Source organism: Ictidomys tridecemlineatus, chromosome 10 (assembly GCF_052094955.1).
Source record: "Ictidomys tridecemlineatus isolate mIctTri1 chromosome 10, mIctTri1.hap1, whole genome shotgun sequence".
Lineage (NCBI taxonomy): Eukaryota > Metazoa > Chordata > Mammalia > Rodentia > Sciuridae > Ictidomys > Ictidomys tridecemlineatus.
In genome coordinates, this window is record NC_135486.1 from 80,414,528 (window position 1) to 80,439,765 (window position 25,238).

At 39.0% G+C, this 25,238-nt stretch overlaps 1 protein-coding gene across 1 annotated transcript in view; it reads left to right on the plus strand.

Annotated features, from left to right (window-relative positions):
• Positions 1 to 1,567: 1,567 nt before the first annotated feature.
• Positions 1,568 to 25,238, plus strand: part of C10H10orf67 (chromosome 10 C10orf67 homolog) — a 132,274-nt gene continuing 108,603 nt past the window's right edge. The window contains exons 1-4 of the mRNA XM_040277984.2: positions 1,568 to 1,677; positions 14,343 to 14,463; positions 16,308 to 16,451; positions 18,007 to 18,081. Of these exons, the coding sequence (XP_040133918.1) occupies positions 1,568 to 1,677; positions 14,343 to 14,463; positions 16,308 to 16,451; positions 18,007 to 18,081 (450 nt within the window). The remainder of the gene's footprint in view (positions 1,678 to 14,342; positions 14,464 to 16,307; positions 16,452 to 18,006; positions 18,082 to 25,238) is intronic.

The following is a 25,238-nucleotide window of genomic DNA, read 5'->3' on the forward strand; positions in this document are numbered from 1 at the left end:
TGTATTCTGCTGCCTTTTAGAATACCTTCTAAAACCAGGAAACGACATGTTAATATTAGAATAGGTGTCCCCTATTGCTGAGGGCCATTGTCAAGTAGGAATGACGCATCGAAATTTCCTTGCCAAGCGTACCCCATGCTGCTTAGAGGACATTCGATGGGACATTGCATGCATGCTTTAATAAGGTGACCTTGCTCAAGGACCAAGGTGGATCCGGGTTTAGAGCTGATCAGGTTTGAGGAAGTAACCGGCTCCTTGAGTTTAAGGCGTTGCCAGTTTAAGACAATGGGTTTTAGGGAAGTTGGAGGTTGAAGATTATTGCTGGGATTAGGGTGTTCCTGCTGCTTGTTCCCCTTGAGTTGTCGTGAGATTAAAATGGGATTTGGAGATAGCCTCGTGGAGTAGGTGAATTGTGCGGGAGACGGCAGAACGCGATTGCCCCTGGACCTGTGTGGAGGCAGTGTGAGATCGGGAATAAAGAATTGCTGTTTGAACCTACAAAGCTGTGTGGTGGCTCGTGATTCTGGTGCCAAGCTGAGACCTTGGCACCCTATCTGTTGTCAATGTGTAAGAGAGATTGAAACCAAAGAATAAACAAAAATTTCACCATTAAAAATAAACCTCTATGGGATGTGGTGGCACGTGCTGTAATCCCACCTACTTGGGAGGCTGAGGCAGGAGGATCCTGAGTTCAAAGCCAGCCTCAGCAAAAGCTAGGCGCTAAGCAACTCAATAAGACCCTGTCTGTAAATAAAATACAAAAATGGGGCTGGGGATGTGGCTCAGTGGTTGAGTGCCCCTGAATTCAATCCCTGGTGCCTGCCCTTTCCCCACCATAATAAACTTCTCTTATTGGTAGAAACAATAAAATTGAATCCCACGCTACACAATATACTTAACGCCTTATATTCTGACTTTCATATTAAATAGAAATACAGGCCTGCTTAATCTCTGCCAAGAAAATTTTTAAATCCAGGCCTGCCTACACGGGCGGTCAAGTAGCAGGTGTAGGCAATTTATGAGGCCACCTGCTCGCCTCTCAAGGCGATGAGTCCCTGGCTCATGCCACGAACGTCCTCATTACAGGGATTCACTATTTTTCACCCTCCCATTAGCACAACGTGGGAGTCTCTATAGAGGACAGCCACCAGGCCAGGGTCTCACAATCGGGTTGAGAGGGGTGTTGACGAAGGAAGAGGAGCTCAGAAACCCAAACCTCCCTCTCCTGTGGGGGTCCAGGAGCGAGGCTGAGCTCAGAGTCCAGGGAAGGGAGGAAGCAGAGAAGGGCCGGGGGCGGGATGGGGCGCAACAGTGTTATTTACAGGGGTGCAGCTTTGCTTGGAGACGTTTCATCCCCCGCTCGTCGCCAAGCCCTGATTCAGGTGGGGCACTGGAAGCGGCAGAGGAGGACTGGAGCGCCAGCCCAGCGCCCCACTGCCGTTGCGCTGCGCTCCCTGCCAGCCCCCGCCCCCGCCCACGATTCCCGCGCTTTGCCGTTTCCCGGGGAGTCGCTATGGCAACTGACGCGCGAGTTAGAGACTCAGCGGGAGGCGCATGGCCAGCGGCTATGGCCGAGGCTCCGACAGATACCCGGGAGGAGTGGCACCGGGCGCGCGGCTGCTGGAAGCTCATCCAGAACCTTGACTTCGCGATTCAACAATTTCAGTTCAACCCCAGGTGACCCGCGGCCGGGGCATCCCTGCCTTGGGGACTCTCAGCAGCGCTGCACAACCTCCTGGGCTTGGCTTTCTTTCTGTACCACTACTAAGCGCATGACTCCGGAGCCCGACTGCTGAGGCTCGAATCCTGCCCACATTGTTCTCATAGGACCTGTGGGTTAGGAGAGCTACTTAACTTCTGGGTACTTTGCTCAGTTATCTCGGCTGAAAAACAGCGATTAGGATGATAAATAGTGTCTACTCCATAGATCTGAAGCCAGAATTAGACAGGCAGTCAGTGTAGATAGTTAACAACAGTCAGGTCGGATCCAGGAGGCCAATTTTGAGTTGGAAACCGTCCCCTGAGGGATTGAAATTTCTTCAGAGTCCTTATCAAGAACCTGCCCCTGCTCCAACCTTTTGATAAGGTAACGGGTCCCAGGAATTGCCCCTCCTCACAGGGATGGATAAGGTTGTTAATTAATGTGTCCTGGGCTGCTCCATCGTGCCCTTCCCCCTTCAGCCCGCCTATGTACCTCCTTTTGGCCAGCCCACTCAGCATTTCCTGGGCCTCTTCACAGAAGCAGGAAGGAGAAAGATAAGGGGAAGAGGGCAGGAGAACAAGGGACACCTAGGACATATTAAAAAGGGCAGAACACCTCCCTCCTGGGTTATCGGGATACCAGCTGTGCCCCCCTTTTCCCTCCTGCGAGAAGTCTATGTTACCCCTTTTTAATGAACCCTGCTTTAATGCTGCCTCAGCATGCTTCTCTGATGTTCAAACTTCAATATGTGAGGAAGCAGAACTGTCACGGATAACCGGTGGTATCAGATCTTAGGGAAGGTTTAATGAGCTAATCCTGGAAACCTTTAGAAAAGGGACATACATAGAAGGTATGCAGGTCAGTAGATTTTTTAGGCTGCCCTAATAAAATATTATGGACTAGATAATTTCTGAATCACAGAAATGTCTTCCTCATTGTTTTAGATTGAGACACTGGCAGATTTGGTGCCTGGTAAGGGCCCTACCCTCCTCATAAAAGCACCTTCCTGCTATGTCCTGTCATGGTAGAAAGGGCAGGGAAGCTGTCCCCCAACTCCCTACTCTCCACCCATGCCTCCCCCCACCTGACTTTTATACAGGCACAATCCCATTCATAAGTTCTCCACCCTTGTGACCTAATCACCTCCACAGACCTCAACTCCTAATGGCATTACTATGGAAGTCAGGAGTTCAACATGATTTTTCCAGGGAAATACTCAATCAGAACAAAGCAGCACCAAATGCATTTGACAGTAAAATTACTTGTTATCCCATGATCCTTGTTTATAGTTCCTCCCTTTCATTATCTTTCTTGGCTCCCTCTGCTCTCGTTCTGTTGTTCATTTGGATAATGTAGAACTAATATTTCTGAGAAAATGTATTTTTCTTCACAAAAACCTTTTCAAATCATGAAGCCACCATGGCATTAGGTTAGCTGCTGTAAGAAAGAGTACTCAGAACTCATCTAGGCAGAGGCCTCATGGGGCCAGGTCTTAGAGGCAAGCCCCTCACACTGAGCACATTGAGACAGCTCCAGAGTGAGAAGGAAGGACCAGAGCTGGACTGACCCAAGAAGCAGGACTGACCCAGTCCTGCTGAGCTGGGGCTCCCTGGGTCATCTATATTAAATGGGTCTGTTTGTTAAAACGGATCAGTGTATTCACTGGCCTGATTTAGGGGTGGCTGAGAAAAGCACATATTAGAGGTAGCTCAGGACAAACACCAGAGGCACTGGGGTCTAACCTGCTCCAGTGGCTTACTTCCTGCCCTGGATCCTTGGCAATCCATGGCACCGTAGTTCCCCTACAAAACACACCAACCAGACTCCAGGGGCAGATAGACCTGCTAGGTGCCCAATGAACTTCCTCTTAACTGAGCCAAGGAGCTGTTGATGCCCAGATTGACTTCTCTTTATTCAAAGGGCTTGGAAGAGCAGACTGGTACCCCAATATGAGTGGGAGAGGCTCAAGTTCTGACTGAAATCCGGGGGTCTGAGGCTTAGGGTAGCAGGGTTAGGCATTGGAGAGATGGCAGCCTATACCCCAGACAAAAGTCTGGCCTTGATGAAGTCCTCATTTGAGTCAGGAACTAATGACAAACTAGATAAATAAGTAAACTATACAATAAATTATATAGCGATTAAGTGCTAAAGACGAGACAGAAGCAGGGGAGAGAGTAAAGTGTGTGTGGCAAGTGGAGAGAGGGGGTTGTGATTTTAGAAGGCATCTCTGAAATGACACTGGGATGAAGACCTGCAGGCTCAAGGGGGATGTGTCAGGAGACAAATCCATCCGTGTAGAGAGCAGGAAGTGGATGGCAGTGCCTCCGTACTCTAGGAAAAGCAGGAGGCCTGTGTGGCAGGAAAAGGGGACAGGGAATAGTGAAAGTGAGGTAAGGCTGGAGATGGGGCTCAGAGACATAGTACCGGGCCTTAGATTACTGTAAGGAGAACTTCAGCTTTTACTTGGAATGAAGTAGGAAGCCAGAGGCATGATGTTATCTGATTATCTTTCAAAAGAATGACTCCAGCAACTTTTGATAATAGACTATGAGGACAAGGACAGAAACAGAAGAATCTGTTTCTATCCCACCAGAAGGATGATCGTGTGGTCTGATTCTAGGTACAGGAGCCACCATGGCAGAGGAAAGGCTCCAAGGCTTCTGACCCCATTAATTGGAAAAATGGAGCTGTCATTAACTAGGCAGAAGAACATAATAGGAGGAACAGGTTTGGGGGAAAATGTCATAAGCTTACTTTGGGACATGACATGATCAGCAGTGACATCAGATATCCAGTTGAGCTGTTAAGTAGAAAGTCGGTTATGAGTCTGAGGTTCAAAGAGTGGTCCTATTTGCTATCAGTCTGGGAATAATTAGCACAGAGATGGCACGATTAGCTGTGAGATTTGGTGAGATCAGCCAGGAAGTGAGCATGCATACAGAAGTCTATAAGGTAGGGGGGGGATATGCATCAATTTGGTGATACAAGGAGGAAAAAAGGAAATGGTATTTTCCTTATTTAACACTAGGCAGTACATCAGAGTGGAGGCTGAGCACATCTAATGCCATTTTTATTGACTGATTGATGGATGAGCATTTGTGAGGTGGAGTATTCTAGGATTCAGTGGGAAGTGGTGTTAATAAATATCCATGGATCCATTTTCTATAATAAGCTAACATGTTAATTTTGTATCTACTTTATTAAAAACATGATTGTTATCTTCCTGTTTTTATGCAAAACAGCCAACATATTATTCAAAGATAGAATTGTTGAGACTATAAATAAGGACTGTGTAGGAACCACTTAGCTGATTTGTTGTGATGTGGGTTTCCATTCCAGGCAGTGGGGTTGTCATCTAAAATTAGAGACATTTGAAATTTGTTGAGGGGAAGCAGTGAACCTGCTATTTTACTTAGTTCTGAATGAACCAGATCTTTCTGAATCAGTCACACAGGAAGTTAGGACTGGGGAGACCTTAGAGTCTGGGTCTGTTCACCCAGGGACTCAAGAGGAATCCCATGAGAATCTAGGCTCTTGATATTCAATGAGTTATTTTCTCTCTTTGAACATCAGTTTCCACATTTTCAAAATAAGAAAGTTTTTGTATCTTTTATCAGATTGTTAGAAGGATCACTGGAGGAATTTGTGGAGAAAATGGGCATCTTTAACAAAGCACTTGGAACAAGATAAGCACTCAATCAATAGGTATTAATATTATTTTTAAAAAATAATATAAAAGTTATAAAATTATCAGACTTCATTTTAAAATATCAGAGTGTATTATTATCATATTATATATTATGGCAACAGAAGAAATAACTAAAAATATTATTCCAGGTTTCCAAGTCAGATCCTAAAAATAAATATTTAATCAAAAACTATCCATATTCCTTCACCTACCACCTACAAAGGTCTTTTGCTTAAATAGGATGGAATGAAAGAACATCCATGTTCAAGCTTCATGAAGAATAAAATCAATTAGTAAAAAGGAGCCTGCTTAGTACTGGGGAAAGTAAAGGATTGCATTTCTAGACTGGAAGGGGGAACCACCGAGGTCTGTTAAATGTACAGCAGTGTAGGATATAAAGAGCCGAGCGAAGTTCAGAGGGCTTTGTGTTTATTATATTGATGAAGCACTCAGAGTCCAGACAGGAGGCAGAAACCTCATCAGTAATCTGAGTAGGTAATATTTCCTGTTGCTCATTAAATATTAAGATGGATTAGTAAAAGGCGGCGTGGCATGGTAGTAAATAAAGACTTTAAGAGCAGAGCTATAGCCAAAGCAGATGTAGCTATTCTTCAGGTGGCAAGAAGAGTAAACAAGGAAGGAACTAAGAATTTAGAATGCCTGCACCCCCACCCAAAGGCTGAGATTGAGACCTTTAGAGAGGACACGGCTGCCACTGAAACTCAACTGCTTGCTGGTGGCAAAGAAACTTGCCAGAAGGTGCAACCAGAGCTGATCTGCTGGGACGGCTTGCCCACTGGCTAAGAAACTTACTGAAAAGTGTAGACATGCCAAAGTTCTTTACCCAGCTGGGAGATCCAAAACTTTATTCCTGAAAGTCCCAAGTTCTCAAAAGTTCTACGTGTGTGTGTGTGTGTGTGTGTGTGTGTGTGTTTCCCATTAATCTTTACAATTGGGCATGGGAACACTAACAGGCCCTTTGGAGAATCTTCCGTGTTCCAGACACAGTCTTCCTTGACTCCAGTGTGCACCAATAATCCAGTTGTCCCTTGGCAATCAGAATCAATCTTATCAGCCAGAAGAATGAGCCCTTTTTCTCTGCTTCAATGGCATAAGGGTTCCAAAGTGGCCAACCATCAGTCTCATGTGTTTCATTGCAATCATTGTTGTTTTCCTATGGAAGCAATCTAACCTTGAGCGCCAAGGCCTCTAAACCAGCAATTCATAAAGCTACTGAGACAGGAAGCAATAGTTATGGGAGTGTGTGTTTAGATGTAATAGTGAGAGGAACCTAATGATCAGCATATACTTCATTTTATAAGGCATAATTACTTCCTTCATGGATTTGTCTCTCAGCTGTCATAACCAAACCTTCAAGAAACGATTCCATTTTTCCTTTAGGCCACCACTTATGGGTGGTGAGTTATGTGAGGATATCAGTTAATTCTCATGGGCATGAAACCATTGATGCACTTATTTTGCTATGAAATAAGTTTCTTGGTCAGAACTGATGCTGTGTAGAATACCAGAGTGTGTAAATAAGATGTTCTGTAAGTTCACATGTGATGGTTCTGGCAGATGCTTTATGGTCAGGGAATGCCAACTTGTTATGAGCCAGGCTATCTAGGCAATGACCAAACGGACTCCATTTTACCCTGAGACTCCACATTATGTAAGAATTGCTTCTCCTGTGGGAAAGCTCCACCTCTGTACCCATTAATAGTTACCTGGCATAACATACTTGGCAACTCAAAATGGCAATTCTTATATAATGTAAAATTGTTATCTTTGGTTTCCATTTTTCTTGGACAATGTACCTGTCAGAGATTGATTGGTTACGTCTAACCAATCTCTAGCATGTATTGAACTAGGGTCATTTTGACCCCCTTTCCCCTCTGCTTGCTTGATGTTATGTTAACTTGGAAAGTCCCATGAGAAATACCAATGTACCCATTGCATTGTCTCGCTAACTGCCCAATTCAGCTTCTGTACCTGCTTGCTTGAAGTTATGTCAACCCAAATGTAGTTTTTGCCTTTAAAAAACCTAAAATGCTCAGGCTGAGGCTGTTCCTTGCACAAACAGTTAAATGGGTCCTGCGGGGAGCAGTCCTGGCCTGCTGGCTAAATAAAGACTCTTCAATTTGGACAAAACTGAGACTTTGTGTATTTTCTGATCGACCTGCCCCACAACATCTCATATAGTTCATGTATGTTTATCCCAGTGAGGAAGATGGAAAAGGTTCCATGTTATCAGCCTGCTACTAAGTGACTGGCAATCATCGCTGGTTAATAGTGCTATGTTGGGTACTCAGTATTGATCTCTTCTGTTGACAGATGAGGCACTCGGCACTTTTGGTGGTTAGCCACACCCACCTCAGTAAGGAAAGTCTGTGCTGTTGAACTCCACTCCTGCCACCATGAGCATTTTGTTCAAGAGCCACTGAGCAAGCACTGGTTGCAGAAAGAAAGCAGAGAGAAGCCTCATTCTGCTTACCTGAAGATTGACCACATTCTCTGCAGTGGATGCTCTTTGGTGAACATTCATATTGGGAGCATTTTCTGTACCTATTCAAAATGGTTCATACACATAACTCTTCCCCAGGTTTTCTTATCACCAATGTTTCCAACTTGTTCCTTCCAACTTCCTGGCCATCCAGCTAATGTTTTAGTAACTGCCCATAAATTAACATAGATGTGTATTTCTGGTCACTTCTCATCCCCGCCAAAAAGTAGATACCCAAATGTAATACTTCAAGTTCTGTTCAGTGGGAGAATTTTCCTCTATAGCTGTCCTCCAGGATCACCTCTGAATGAGGATATGACCCTATAGATATTTACCATCTGATGGTGGATTCATCTGTTAGTCAGGCTTGAGTTTTTCATCTTCAGTCAACTGATCGTAACTTTCCATGAGGGTATAGAACACATTCAGTCTGGGAGAGTTTCTCAACCTTTCCCTGTCTTTTATGTTCTTGACACTTAAAAAGAAAAACAAAACAGACTTTACATTCTGCAGAAAGATCGGCTGTAGCTGGGTTCATGTGATGTTTCTTCATAACCAGGTCATGCATTCATAGCAAGAATGCCACAGGGACGATCTGTACTCTTCTCAGGGCTTCTGTGTTAGCGTGCACTGTGGTTTAGTTTTTCTCCCCACTAACCTTGAACTTTTTGGATCTTCCAAGTTTCTCTATCTTAAATTTACTACTATTTCTTTTATAATAAGTTACTATTTTGTTGGAAAATATCACAAAATTTCCTTTTCCTAAACAAATTTATACTGGCCAGTCTTAGCCATCGTTGGTGACTTCTGTCTTAATCAGTCACCTTCATGGTAGTTGATAAATGGCTATTCTCTGAATTTCATCATTTTATACACTTATTAGAGCCCCCCATTATAATATAATCATTTTAAATTCATTCATATCAGTAGGAATTGCTGGATTCCTTGTGTTATAATATGATAGTTTCATCTTTTATTTGAAGGGCAAATTGTCTTACATATGGTCAGAGGGAGTCTCTTTAATATAGTTTCTTCACCTTTTTCACATGTCCCCACGTGACAATAAGAGTAAAGAGAAATTAATTACAAATGCTTTTGACAGGTAGAAATGTAGGGAGATTTAATCTTAGGCTGAGGATGATGTTGCGGTAGGGATGTATTTGGGGAATGTTTAATTGGCAAATGTGTGATAGATGAATATGGTACTTGGGGTGTATGTAATGAGAGATGAGGGTTCAAATTACCTCTGAGTAGATAGCATTTTGTTCATGTTTCCTGGGTGTCTAGCCCATTAGAATGTAAGTTTCACAAGAACAAAGACTTTTCCTTGTCCACGTTTATTATCTTAGGTGCCAAGAAGAGTACTTGCTAAACAGTAGGTGCTCAGTTATTATGTGTTAAATGCATGAATCTCAGACAATTAGCTTAGACTTAGATTTGAAGGAAAGAAAGAAGATTGAATTTAGTTCTTTTTAGGAAAAGAAGGCTATCAAAATCCTTATAACAGGGTAGAAACACAAACAATATTTTAGTGAGATACTGTAAGAAACAATGGGAGTTATAGAATAAAACACAAACCAACAAACAAAAAACAGTTTAGAGATTCACAATAACTTTAGGGAACCTCTATATTATATTCTAAATTCTGTGGGACACGTGTTAGAAAGTATGATGATCTTATTTTTGTTTTGTGTCCTAAAAGATTCTCAAATATAACATAAAAGAGAAGTAAAATTTTTCAAAACACATTTTCTGGGAAAAATGCCAGAACATTTTCCTGAAATTTAATATTATCATCACTTAAAAACTGCTTTTCTTCTAATTTGCTATAAACTACTTTGAAAAATTTGTTTAATCTTGATCATATGAGTCATTCATTACAATAGTGCATTATAATATCATAGTTAATTTTAACACAATCATTATAATTTAGTGGTGGTTTTCATAATTGATTTTCAAAGGTGATTATAAATTTTAGGCTCGCAGAGCCTCAAGTATTGATGATCTTTTCAGCTAATCACTGAATCTTGATCTTAAAAAAAAGATATTCAATATGCAAAACATTTTTGAGAGGATTTGGGGTCAGATGCTTGTCAAGGACTGTGTGGTGTTTAAGATCTTACCCTATATAGAGGCTAATGAGTTTTTCTATTACTATTTCACAGACCTTGACAGAAGATACAAGATTCCTGGGTCAAAGAGAAAGGACTGTATCAGGAAAACAGTAGCCAAAGCTTCATGTTGATTTGTGTTGATACCCTAGGACCCCCAATTCCCATGGGGGTGACACAAAAGACCCCTTATAGATGTCTATATAATCAAGGGAGAGGAGCTCTGAGCTGGGGCATGTTCCATTTTTATAGCAAGTCTCCTTCTTGGCAGGGGAAAGACATTACCTCACTCCCCAAAGTTGCTCAGTATAAACAACTCTGGGAATGGCCTATAGAAAGACTGGTCATGGCTTTGTATTCATGTGATATCCAAAAAGAATGTACAGGGATACTCAGGGCCCATGAAGACTGTGTCCCCCTAACTGTGTCCATGAGAAAATTATATATAGATTCCTAAAACAAATTGGACTACCTCTAAAATATAATTTTCTATGGGAAAAACACTAGAAATTTTAATTGAAATTCAGATGCTCCCTCCCCACCAAGATTAAGGCCATGGACAAGGTCTGTTATTGAAATATTGAAGAATGTATGAAAGGTTAGTCAAGAATTTAGTGGGATTAATTGGAAATCACTATTTTTAATATTAAGAAGTGTTTATTTCAACTTAGCTTTAGTTGAATATAGCTATGCTTTCATAGTTTTCTTTATTCTGAAAAAATTATGTTTTAAAGCATCAGGGTAGTAACCACTACCATGACACCAATAGTGGGTAATATTTATTGAGTGCTTACTACATATCAACACCAAGGTATTCTAAGTGTTAACATGCTTGATCCTCACATAACCCTGTGAAATAGGCACTATTGTTTCCTTGTTTAACCAAGGCACAGAAAGATGAAGTAATTTTCCTAATGTCACATAGCTAGAGAATCAGTTAGGATGCTTTCAGCTACAGTTGACAGAGACAGCTTACAGCCAATGTACTTATTACATGACATTATGGGAAGGCCAGAGGCATGACAGGTTTCAGAACTAGTTGAGTCAATAGTAAAAGTAATCAGTCAAATTTATCTCTCATCTTTTTTGAAAGCTTATCATCTAGGTATTGAATTTGTCCTCTGGCTTGTCTCTTTTGTGGTCACAGGATGGCTCTGACAGTTCTTGGCATTACTTTTTAAAATTAATTCATTATTATTTTTAGTTGTAAGTTTGACACAATACCTTTTAGTTATTTATTTTTATGTGGTGCTGATGATCAAACTCAGCACCTTGCATGTGCTAGGCGAGTGCTCTCCTGCTGAGCCACAAACCCAGCCCCAATTAATTAATTTTTAAAATTCATTCTAATTAGTTATACATGAAAGTAGAATGCATTTTGACTCATTGTACATGAATGGAGGACAACTTCTCATTCCTCTTGTACCAGTAGTGTAATCATGCATGTATATAGGGTAATAATGTCATTCCATCATCCTTCGCATCCCCACAGCCCCTTCCCTCTCTTCACTCCCCTCTGCACAATGCAAAGTTCCTTCATTCTTCCCTACCCCCTACCCCATGGATCGGCATCCTTTTATCAGAGAAAACATTTGACTTTTGGTTTCTTTAGGATTGGCTTATTTCACTTAGCATGATATTCTCTAAGTTCTATCCATTTACCTGCAAATACCATAAATTCATTTTTCTTTAATGCTGAGTAATATTCCATTGTGTATATGTAGCACATTTTCTTTATTCATTCATTTGTTGAAGGACATCTAGGTTGGTTCCATAATTTAGCTGTTGTAATTGAGCTGCTATAAACATTGATGTGGCTGCATCACTGTAGTATACTGATTTTAAGTCCTTTGGGTATAAACCAAGGAGTGGGATAGCTGAGTCAAATGGTGGTGCCTTTCCAAGTTTTCTGAGGAATCTCCATACTGCTTGGTATTACTTTTACACTTGACCATGTCTAGAGTCACAGAAGAAAGCTCTCCACTGGTGACTTTCTCTAAAGGAATCTAAAAAACCTTTACAATTCCCCAGCAGTCCATTTCTAATGTTCTACACGCAGTTCTGGCCATTCACTGTCAAAAAGAATGGGATTACCATGGTGGGCGTAGTCCCCACAGGAGTTACTCTTGGCACTGGGAATATGGCAGATCTCCCCTGAGTTCTATCGGGGGGGGGGGGTCGTCACATTTGAGGTTCTATCAGCAAGTAAAAAGAGAGGGGGACCTTATCAGGGGCTGCTCCAGTTGGTCATCAGATGAGGGAGGAAAGAAGCACAGATACTCTGTCTTTAGAGCTGATGATTCTATTTGGACTTTCGTGTTTTATTTATTTATTTATTTTTGTAGCTGACATTTTAGAAAGGGAGTGTTGTACTAAATTTTGTTTTTAAATGTTTTATTCTAATTTATTATATATGACAGCAGAATGCATTACAATTCATATTACACATACAGAGCACAATTTTTATATCTCTGGGTAAAAAAGATGGTGGAATGAGATGGACATCATTAGTACATGTATGAAGACACAAATGATGTTAATAGTAAATTTAATCAAATTGTCAGGGAGAATGCATCCAGGAAATTGGCCCTCGTATTACTGTTTGAGATGACTGTCATTAGAGGGCTGTAAGGACTTGTTCTTAGGCTATTCCAATTTTTCAGGAATGGAGTCTGACAATCAAATACATGATGGTGTGGGGATTATCTTAAAGAAGTAGGTCTCAAACTTTTTGGCTTGGGATTCTCAATATTCTTAAAAATTACTGTCAAACTGAAAGATTTAGTTTATGTTGGTCATATCTACTGGTAATTGCCATCTTCAAATTTTAGAAGAAGAAATCTCCATACTGCTTTCCAGATTGGTTGCACCAATTTGCAATCCCATCAGCAATATAAGAGTGTGCCCTTTCCCCACATCCTCGCCAACACTTATTGTTGTCTGTTTTCTTAATATCTGCCATTCTGACTGGAGTGAGATGAAATCTTAGAGTAGTTTTGATTTTCATTTCTCTAATTGCTAGAGATGTTGAACATTTTTTCATACTTTATCGATTGTATATTTTCTGAGAAGTGTCTGATCAGTTTCTTGGCCCATTTATTAACTGGGTTATTTGTTTTTTGTGTTAAGATTTTTGAGTTCTTTATATATCCTAGAGATTAGTGCTTTATCTGATGTGAATGTGATGACCCAGCTATCTCACTCCTCGGTTTATACCCAAAAGACTTAAAAATAGCATACTACAGGGACACAGCCACATCAATGTTATAGCAGCACAATTCACAAAACTAAACTGTGGATCCAATCTAGATACCCTTCAGTAGATGAATGGATAACAAAACTATGGTATATATACACAATGGAATATTACTCAGCATTAAAAGAGAATAAAATCATGGTATTTGCAAGTAAATGGATGGGATTAGAGAATATAATACTAAGTGAAGTAAGTCAATCCTAAAAAACCAAATGCTGAATGTCTTCTCTAATATAAGGATGCTGATTCATAAAGGGGATGGGGTGGGAGCATGGGAAGAATAGATGAACCTTAGACAGGGCAAAGGGGAGGGGGAAGAAGGGGGATTATAGGGGTAGGAAAGGCAGTGGAATGAGATGGACATCATTACCCTAAGTACATGTATAAAGACACAAATTGGTGTGAATATACTTTGTATACAACCAGAGATATGAAAAATTGTGCTCTATTTGTGTAATATGAATTGAATTGCATTCTGCTGTCATATGTAACTAATTAGAATAAATAAAATAAAATAAATTAGACAAAATTTAAAGATATTAAATATATATTTATATTAGTTCACTTAAGATAATGATAAACCATGTGCTAATATCAATAATACATTTTAAAGAAAAAGTAACCATTTTTTCAAAACAAAAACTGCAATGAGAAAAAAGTGTCACCATTTTACATTTTTGTAAATCTTTCTCCTGCCTGGCTTAATAGAAAATGGCTGAATTATCATGGCTGTTTTTGTATTCTGTCTGTCAGGCTGTTATGTAACTTGTAGCCACTGGAAAACTCCACTGAACATTTATGAGAGAATCAGTCTTAATATTATTATGAAAATAGTTCTGATCTCATGGATTCCCTCATACAGTGCCCCATAATCCTAGAGGTTCCACAGACCACATTTTAAGAACTATTATCTTAAGGTTTTCTGTGGAATATGTCTGTGTATATATTTATAATTGTTCCCAGGAGTAGCACAGGCAATAATAGCACATAGGATATATAATATGATTTACTCCCAAAATAAATGCAGTAACATTTCAAAGGAAATATCCATGACATAAAGCACGTTTAATTTTTTTTTTCAGATTTAACATTTCAGATGATTTGAAGGTCGGCTTTTTCACCACAGACCACGCTACTCAAACAGATTCTAGTGAAATTTTGCCATTAAAGGAGTTGAGTTCCTGTACAAAAAAGTTAGTGAAGGTAAATCTGGATTTATTTTGAAACTTCAAAGATAATTTTAGGCATTTGACTTCATGTATCTTTCATTGAGAGAATCAAAATGATTAAAATGTCTTAGATATTATAATCTATTTTTGCTAGCATGCATCCTTTTTATTGCTATAATTATATGTAATAGTAGAATTTATTGTTAAGTTTTGTACATGCACAGAATATAGCAATATAATCTGATTAATTTTCCACAGTACTTCGCAAATAAGTCATTAGCATTTTGGCAAACTGAGCTGAATGACCATTGTATTTTTAAAAATTATTAATGCAAGCCAAGTACAATGGCTCACGCCTGTAATCCCAGTGGCTTGGGAGGGTAAGGTAGGAGGATTGCAAGTTCAGAGCCAACCTCAGCAACTTAGCAAGACTCTGTCTCAAAAAAAAAAAAAAAATTTAAAAAAGGTCAGGGGATGTGATTCAGTGTTTAAGTGCCCCTGGGTTCATTCCCCAGTTCAAAAAAAATTATTAATGCAAGCTATGATTTATATTTACATCATGCTTATTTATTGAAATGCTTATTATTCTCTATTTTTTGACACCTGTGATCATTTTCTGTTGATGGTCCTTCAAAAATTATAAAATCATATTTTTGAATCTTTTTTGATTGAAAAAGGAGGGAGAATTTCACACACAGCAGATTTTAAGAGTTGTTATTAAAGATCCCAATCAATAAAACTATCATGTGAGGTAGCATAATTCTGTAAATACTCTCATGAACCTCATTTTTATTTTTCATTTAATATAATTGGAAATCATTCCATATTGGCATATAGTTTCCTTATTTGCTTTACAAGTACATCATGTCACAAAGTGTACATCATCTATTTAGCTATTCCTCTATTGATAGACATTCTGGTAGTTTCTAATCTTTTACTGTGATGAATAATCCTGTGCATACTTGTGTGTCAGTAAATCTGTGGTGTAAATTCTTAAAAGTGGAATTTCTGAGTCAGAGGGTGTATGCATTAGTCATTTTGAAGGATATTGCCAAATTGCCCTGCATAAAGATTATACCAATTTATACTCCCGCTAGTAGCTTTTGAGGATGTCTCTTCCCTATATACTTGCAATTTTTAAAAAAATATTTATTTAGTTAGTTAGTTTTTGGTGGACACAACATCTTTGTTGGTATGTGGTGCATAGGATCGAACCCGGGCTGCACGCATGCCAGGCAATCGCGCTACCGCTTGAGCCACATCCCCAGCCCTATACTTGCAATTTTATTGTCTTCTTTTATAAAGACAATTTTCAAGAAAGATTCCTTTTTCTCTTTGTAAACTAGATGTGTCCAAAGGACTAAATTTAGTCAACTGTGTCCAAATGACTAAATGTAAACTAGGACACACCTAGTTTACATTTAAATTCTACCTAGTAGGATTTAATCCTACCTAGTAGGATTTAAATGAAAATGGCGTCTGGCATCTTTTGGGTACCTCCTTTAAGACCCAGGTCACATGATCTCACTGCCACGTCTTGCTCCCTTCCCTCTAATCTCCTTTTCCCATATCCTTCCTTACATCTCCTCTCTCCACCTCTCTACCTCCCCCTTTCTTGTCCCACCTTAATTTCTCACAATGGGGATTAAATGCCAACATGAATTAACTATCTTCATTTGGCAGATAGTCATTTTGGAACCCTAGCCACCATGAGATGGAATTATTGTAATTCACCATCTGTGAGAAATAATCTTAAAAGGCAACACAGGCCCTGACCAGGTACCCGATTATAAGCCTAGAAACAGGGAATGTGCGGGAATATTTACACGGAGAGCCTTATTCTCTACAATAATGCTTTAACTTTTTTTTTTTTTTAAGATTGTTTCATCCCTTGAGCAGGATTATAGGTTTGTCAAGCAATTTCTTCAAATGAAATTTGAGGACCGGCTTCAAGAGGAATCTTCCAATATCTTCAATGATCTACATGACAGGATCCTTGAAATAGAAAGACGTTATCATCAGGTAAATGTTCTCTCGTTTTCTCTGTTTTATATGGGGATTGATCTTGCTCTTAGATGTCTGTGTTCTGCAGTTTTGAATTTAGTGATTTATGAGGACAGCTTAATTCGTATAGATTGTAACTCATAGAGTAGATTGTACAAAGAGCTTCACTGTGTTTTAGGAACTTTCCTTAGTAAGTTGTATATGAGCTCACTAACCCATTTACCTTATAAAGTAGGTATAATTACTTTTCCTCCCTTACAGATAAAAACACTTTGGTACAGAAAGGTCAATTAACTTGTTCAAGGTCACCCATTAAACAGCAGAGCTTCAGGTTTCAGGCCGGGTAGTTTGAAGCTTAGAGTTTTTGTTTAGAGTTACAATTTTATGTGACCTTATTTGTGTTTTAATGGCCCTGCTGTTGGCCAAAGATATAAAAATGACTGCTTCAAGGAATTTCATAAAAGTTTTGGACAGGGTAACATACTTAGCTGTCATTAAGAACAGACAGCACTAATATTTCTGTGCTAACAAGAAAACTCATATTTTGTTGACCATACCATATTAAATACTATGCTAAGCCTTTTAATTGTATTTATTCTTTAAGTCTCTCAAAATCCTAAAGTGGAAGTCCTGTTATACTTCAGTTACTCATTAAGACTGAGCTTGCCAAGGTTAGATAACTTGTATAAGGCCCGACAGATGGTAAGGGGCCCAATATTTAAATTCTGTCCTTTCTGACTCTAAATCCTATTTGTTGTTTATACTCCATTCTGGAATCAGAACTGATGTTAAAATCAAGAGCATTTTTACAAAATTTACTGTACCATTTTTTAATTTATCCTTATTAGCTATACATAACAGCAGAATGCATTTCAATTCATTGTACACAAATGGAGCACAACTTTTCATTTCTCTAGTTGTACACAATGTAGTGTCACACCATATGTGCAGTCATACATGTACCCAGGATAATGATGTCTATCTCGTTCCACCATCTTTCCTGTCCCCCATGTCCCCTCCCTATCTTTCCCTCCCCTTTGCCCAATCAAAGTTTCTCCATTCCTGATGCCCCACCACCACCCGGCCCATTAGAGATCAGCATCCACTTATCAGAGAGAACATTTGGCCTTTGCTTTTGGGGGATTACTGTCTGATTTTTATCAAATTATTTGCTCAATCAGAAAATGACTCTGATTTGTTCGGGGTTAGCCAATCAGTCTTCGTGAACAAAACCCACCAAAAAGTATACGGTCAGAAGAAGATACAAATCATAAGTAGATTTTACTATTTTTACAAGGAAAGCACTAAAATACTTTAGTTGATGTGTAAAATTAAATGAAGTGTTCAAATTATCTGTGTATTTTATTCATAAGATCTCTCTATTGCTCTGGGTTTTATATAAGTAAAAATTAAATTTGTTATAATAGCTATAATGGGAGAAATAAGTATAAATTGAAGATCTCAAGAGATTGTGATGATTTGGATGGTGGCTTTTAATGATGAGTTCCCCTTAGTAGATATGAGTTATATTTGGAAATACATTATAGTGCTAACTGTATTCTTTTATTTACAGAATGAGGATACCATGAGAAAATGCTTTAACCAGCAGTTAGCTGATGCCATTGCTGATATCAGAGGAATGTATAAGGTGGGTTTTTGGTGTTGTCAAGGGCAAAACTGACTTAATTCCTATTCCTGTAAGGAGTGGACTCATCTTGAGTTTCCATTCTGTGTTGTTACTTTTGAAGGCCTATTTCTCCGATTTTCAGATCACCTCAGAGGGTTTGGGCCCAAGATTGTTCATACTGTCATTAAATTTACCAAACTACGCTTTATTATAACAGACATACACTTCCAGAAACTGGAAAATTCCAAACTGGTATCTAGGATATCTGGGGAAGTTGCTAGAGTAACCCGAAATGTGTCTGGTAAAGATGCAGGTGGATAGTGCCGTTGGAGAGCATGGTAGTGACCACCTGTAATCTCAGCAATTGGGAGCCTGAGGCAGGAGGATTGTGAGTTCAAAGCCAGCCTCACCAGTTTAGCAAGTCCTAAGCAACTTAACAAGACTCTATCCAAAATAAAAATAAAAAATAAAAAAGGGGCTGAGGATGTAGCTCAGTGGTTTAGTTCCCCTGGCTTCAATCCCTAGTACCCTCCCCCCAAAAAAATGCACTTGGATGAACATCAGGTAGGCCTAAGCAATAGCTCATGGGACCTGTAGTAAATGGCAGCAAATGGTCTCTGATCCTCTATGGATTAACTTGTCTAATGACAGAGACACTTATATCTACCTGACATGATGCTTTACTCTATTATACAATGGGAAAATTCAAACTTTCATATTTTTTAGACTTACTAAAGACCTTGGGGTTCTATTAGTATTTATAACTATAATATCATCTTTCATTTCAATATGCTTTCATAAATAAATATTTTATATTTGTAGGTAATTGCCCACTGATTGTATAAAAACATCTTTTCAGAACAATTAACATATTTGCACTTAATTATGTAATTACTTGTTAAATGTCTCTGTTCTGTGCCAAACTGTAAGCTTTATGAGGGCAGGAATATTGTCTGTATTACTGATGTGGCCCTGCCTTTTAGCACTTTTCTTTGTACATAATTGACCATCAGGTAATAATTGCTAAGTGAATGAATGACTGATAGCTGTACCTGTGGCCAACATTCGTAGAGTCTGCTCATCAGTCATTCTCCCCAGTTGCACTTTCTCTCCACTCCTGTTTTTTTTTTACTAACAGAAGCACTTCAAATCTTACATAAGTCAACATACTATGTACTTTCCTTCCTGGCTTCCTTTTTAGTTATGGCAAGAGCATGGGCAAGGTCCTTTACCCAAGGGACCTGAAGATAAGTAGGCTGTGGGGCTCTAGAGAGATGTGGTTCTTCCTAATTAAAAAGAACCCATGGGAGATCTCCTTCACCAATCTTTGTGACTCTGAGCCACATTGTCTCCAGAGGTGGCTGCAACACTAGGTCCCACTCTCCTGCTCTTCTGTAACATCACCTTGCTTCCCTCCCATCAACAAGTGGGGTCTAATTCCCTTCCCTTTAGTTGAGGCTGGCCTTAGAGACTTGCTTATAAGCAAGAATGTGAGGAAATAAAGTTGCATGACTTCTAAGACTGGGTCCAGAGATGCCTTGCAGTTTTATCCTGATATTCTCAAAATATTTGCTCTCTGGATTCTCCCTCTCTGAATCCAGCTGCCATGCTGAGAGAAGCCCAAGCCCCAGGAGGGGATGACTTGTAACTGCTGGATCTTCAGGCTCTAAGTCATCTCTGTTTAGGTATCAAAAACCATGAGCGGTAAAACCCTCAGATGGCTCCAGCCATTGGCCAGTTAGAATCTTTCTACCTGAAATGACTTTATGGAACAGAGATTAAGCTATCCCTTGCTGTTTCTGTCCTGCATCCCTGATTCAGAGTTGTCATTTAATACACAGTTTGTGTTTTGTATTGCTACATGAAATAGCTGGAACAGGATCTTTACATTCACATCAACAATAATTTCTTTTTTTTTCAAGAGAGAACAATAATTTTTTAAAAATTTGTTTTGTTTTTAATTTATTTATTTATTTTGGTTAGTGCAGAGCAACATCATGGTTAAGGGTTAGCACAGATATGATTTAGAGCAGGAATACTGGAGTAACTCCCTGGGTTTGAATCCTGGCTCTTCTACTTTATTTTCGTGTGACCTTAGATGAAAGTACTGAATCGCTCTGCCTTGGTTTTCTCAGCTGTTAAATGGGACTCACAATAGTACTCACCTCATAAAACCTAAAAGTAAAAAGGATTGGTCTTTATGAAGAACTAGAATAGTTCCTTATTTGTTATTAGTAAAATCTGTTTGTTAAAAAAAAAACACCTGCACATAGTCATGATGTTCCTTCATGTTAGTTTCTTTTTCTGCTCCTTTATTATCTTACCTTAGTATTCAGGCTTATCGCTTTTGTCCACTGACGCATTAATATATTATTAATATATTATCAATATTTATTATGTTGATATTCATTATAGTATATAATATACTATTAAAATATATATGTTATATAATTTATATAATATTTATTATATCAATATTTATTATATTGAAACTAATGAAAAGCCATTTTTGGAGCCCAAAGAAGGTCAAATGTTAACAATTTCATATGTTTCGACCTCAGACACATAGTTTTCAAAAAACATAGTTATTATTACAAATAAAGGGCAGTACAGTCTGCACAAAATATTAGGCTCTAGTATGTTTAAGGAAGACAAATTCATTTTCAGCTTGACCAACACTTGCTGAAAGAATGCTGTGAGCTGAGATAGGCTGGACCTTGGCACTGGGGAGATGAGGTGAGACTGAGTGGAGGGGAACAGGACTGTTAACAAATCATAGGTTGGCAAGTGAAGAGGTAAAGAGAGATACCAGGACTTAGGGAACACCCCAAAGGACAGTTATTTCTGCTGGTGTGTGTTGGAAAGACTTCATAGATGATAATACTTGTGCTGGGTTTAATGTTAAGTACTCGGTAGGTGATCATATAATCAAAGGGAATTCTGGGCAGGCCATTTAGTGTACATTAGAATATTTTGGGTGGCAAGTGATAGAAATCTAGCTCACACTGGCATTAGTTAAAAGGGGATTTTAGGGGCTGGGGTTGTGGCTCAGCAGTAGGTAGAACGCTCACCTAGCACGTGCGAGGCTCTGGGTTTGATCCTCAGCACCACATAAAGATAAAATAAAGATATTGTGTCCAACTACAACTAAAAAATAAATTTTAAAAAGGGGATTTTACTTGGCTCATGTCACTGAAAGGTGTAGAGATCATAATGACTTCAGGAAAATCTGTGTCTAGAGGTTTAAATAATGTCCTTCAAGGAATTGTCCATCCTTGCTTCTGCCTTATACTCTAATGACTTAGTTTCCAGAAAGATTCTGCAAACTTAGAGCATGTCTTTCCACCTAGGTCCTACAAGAGTCACAAAACTGACTTTGAATGACCTGCCCTGGACATTGTGTTCCCCTCCCCAAGGGATTCAGAGTCATAATCCCATCCCAGGAGATAATATCAAGGAGAAGGGATACCCAAATTAAAATGAGAGGTTGTTATCTGAAGGAAGGATGCTGGTTAGGCATAACTGGTTATGTAAAATAGCTTTCCACTTGCAATAGCATGTAAGAGGGAAAGTCGAACCTTGTCCGAGAACTGTACATGGTTATTGTTGCTAGATATGGCATTACCCATATGGTAGCCATGAGCCATTAACAATTCAGATCCTTGGTTACAACTCTTCAATTCCTGATATGGTATTATGAATAACAGGAACCATCTCATATTATATTATATTATATTATATCTCCCTTATATTCTAAGTTAGTGTTTTTGATAATTTGAAGTTGAGCCCAGTTGTGTCTGTGCATCTAGAGCAGTACCTGAGTGAGCTGGCTTGTCCAGATGTGGAGCCCAGAAATGAAGTATAAGTCTCTTTTGCCTGGTTTTATCCTGTGGAGTAAACCTTCAAAGTTGGCTCCAAGATCTTCACTTTGTAGGTGAGAAAAATAAGTCAGGGCAATGTTAAGCAGGAGGCAGGATGTTCAAGGTCACAGGGCCAGCTAGTGGTAGAATTGGGAGCGGAGTGCTCTACTATGTCTCTAAAGTTATTCTGTAGATAATGGTGGGGGGGGAGGTGCTTGAATTCTAAGTGGGAGAAAGAGAGGAGCTTTAATGTCCTTTAGAATGATGAGTCCTATAAAGTGTTAAATACATGTTGGAAAAACGGAGACAAAATTGCAGTCTACAAATACAAGTACCATACAGGTTTTGTTCATCAAAGTCCCTGCAGTAGCTAGTACAGTGCTTGAGACAGGTTTTTAATATTTAGTGGAGGAAGACAGAAAGAAGAAAGGAAAAGAGGCAAGGAGAAAGATGAGCATAGGAAAGAAGTTCTGTTCTAGATTAAGTAGAGATGGCTCACCAGATGCAGCATGTTAGGCTTCCGATTTGAACAAACCAACGTTAAAGAAAAGGGGGAAGGAGGTTGAGACAATTGGAGGAATTTTATTATGGGTTGTATATTAAATTATATTAAGAAACTATTTGTTAAATTTGTTAGGTATGATGCTGGCATTGGAATTACGTAAAAAAGTCCCCAGGTCTTAGAGATGTACCTTGATATGTTTCAATGACACGATGTCTAAGATTCTATCAAAAATACTTAAGCACAAATGAGTAGATAAGTGTATGGCAAACTATTATTATTATCTCCATTTTGCTCTATTTTGTTTTATGTTTAGAATTTTCCATCAGAAGCTTGGCATGGAGGGACATTACTATAATCCCAGCTATTTGAGAGGCAAAGGCAGGAGGATCTCTTGAACCCAGGAGTTTGAGATCAGCCTTGTGAGACCTGTCTTGAAAAAAATTGCACCATAAAAAAATAGACATGTTTGAAAATACAAATTAACTTTTTAATACCCCTTCTTTGTATTACCACATTTAAATATAGTTGATTTATATGGTGTGTTTCATAATTCCCATATCTTCCATTTTCGGGGGTCTCCTAAGGGCTGACTTTCACCATGTGTCATTTACTTTGAGTTTCGTGATATTTTGACCATGAACTCAAATTTCTGTGAGAATTCTTTCTGGGTCCTGAATACAGGTAAGTTTCTTCAGGAAACATTTGTGCTTGCCTCTGTGAGACTCCTGGATCTATGACGACTATAACTTAATTCTCAGCTTGAGATATTTTTCAGACCACTCAGATGTATGAATTTGGGCATGAAGCTGTGTGGGCCACGTTGTGGTTGTAAATTCTCAGGAGAATTTTGTTTGGTTTCCGTCCTCCTATTATAACTAGAGCCAGTTTCTAGGCAGGAACCAACTCCAGAGTGGAGTATTGGGCATGGGTACAAGGTTCAAGATGGTCACCTCTGGTTCATTGTTACCCTGAAAGACTGGCCCTGCCCCTTTAAAGGGCTAGTCTTCTATTATTTAGAATTGGCACTCTGAAGAGGACCTAGTTGTCTTTCCTGTGTGTCTTGAAAAGAGTTGGAAATCAAAGCTCAGATTTACCTGGTTTAACAATGCCTTAGAAGTAAAGGCCAGCTTGAGTATTCTGTGTACTTCTCTGGGATTCTGAATTCACTTAATTTTGGTCTGAATGTTCTATGTATAATTATAAAATCTAAAACAACAACAACAACAACACAAAACATGCTTTTTTTAAGGATTTTTTTTATTATTGATTTCATAGTCCTTGGTGTCTTTAATGACTTCTGGAACACTGCCATATTTCTAATGTTTTTCAAATGTTCAAAAATATGTCTGAATAATCAGTATCACTATATATACATATACATATATATATATATATATATATATATATATATATATATATATAGTATTTCTACTTTCTAGGAAAGGAAGGCTCTGAAATAATTAAATTCTTTATATTCATCAGTTTTTTATAAATGGCTAGTTAAATACTCCTAACTGGAAGTGGATTAATTGTGGTTAGTTGCCTCATCTGATTAAAAGTTTGTTCACCTTAAATTAAAGAAAAGTCATTATTTGAGCCAGCTTGGTGGTGCACATCTGTGATTCCAGCCGCTCAGGAGACTCAAGCAGGAGGATCACAAGTTTGAGGCCAGCCTGGGCAACTTATTGAGTCCCTGCCTCAAAATTAAAAATGAAAAGGACTGGTAATGAGGCTGGGCATGGTGGCACATGCCTGTAATTTGAGCAATCTGGGAGGATGAGGCAGGAGGATTCCAAGCTCCTGGAGAGCTTCAGCAACTTAGTGAGGTCCTAAGCAATTTAGTGAGACCTTGTCTCAAAATAAAAAATAGAAGAGCTGGGAATGTAGCTCAGTGGTAAGACTCCCCTGGGTTCATTCCCCAATTTAAAAAAAAAGGGGGCTGTGGGGGTGCAGCTTAGTGGTAGAGGACTCCTGGGTTCTATACCTAGTACAAAAAAATCTAAAAATTAAATTAAAAAGTCATTATTTGAATCTGTACTTTGGTCTTTTTGGCATTGCTTTGATGCATGACCTCACAAAGCTTTCCTAATCCTTGCATGACCTCACAAAGCCTTCCTAATCCTGGCCACCCGGTTTGTTCAGGCTTAGTCATAAGAAAGAACAAAAGAGTTGAAAATGGGAGGTGTACATTTTTGGCAGAGATAAGGTAAGTGACTCCATGCTGCCCTCTGGAGACCAATAAAGATACAGTTGGTTTTTTTTCAGGCTTGGAGAAAGTTTCTAAATCTATTCAACTTTTTAAACACTTTCATGTGATATTAGAGGCAATTTTGTGTGATAGAGGCAAGCCTACTTTTTCAAAAATATATCTTAGATTTTTTTTTTAGAAATATCTTTCATTTTGGAAATGTATCAGCTAATACTCAGATGAGACAAACTATTCTAGGTATTTCAAACAGATAGGGTTTAATTTAGGCACTTAACACAAAGACTAGTGGAGTGAGCTGGGATATAGCTCAGTGGTAAAGCACTCACCTCACATGTATGAAGTCCTGGGTTCAATCCCCAGTTAAAAGAAAGGAAGGAAGGAAGGAAGGAAGGAAGGAAGGAAGGAAGGAAGGAAGGAAGGAAGGAAGGAAGGAAGGAAGGAAGAAAAGAAAGAAAAAGAAAAGAAATGAAACATAATTCCCACCTCCACTCCACCCCAACCCCAGAAAAAGAATAGAAGAGTGACAGTCAGGAATACCATCATTAACTTTTAACCTTATAAACAATTGTTGGGTTATCATTCACTGAAGATCTTCCTTTTCTAT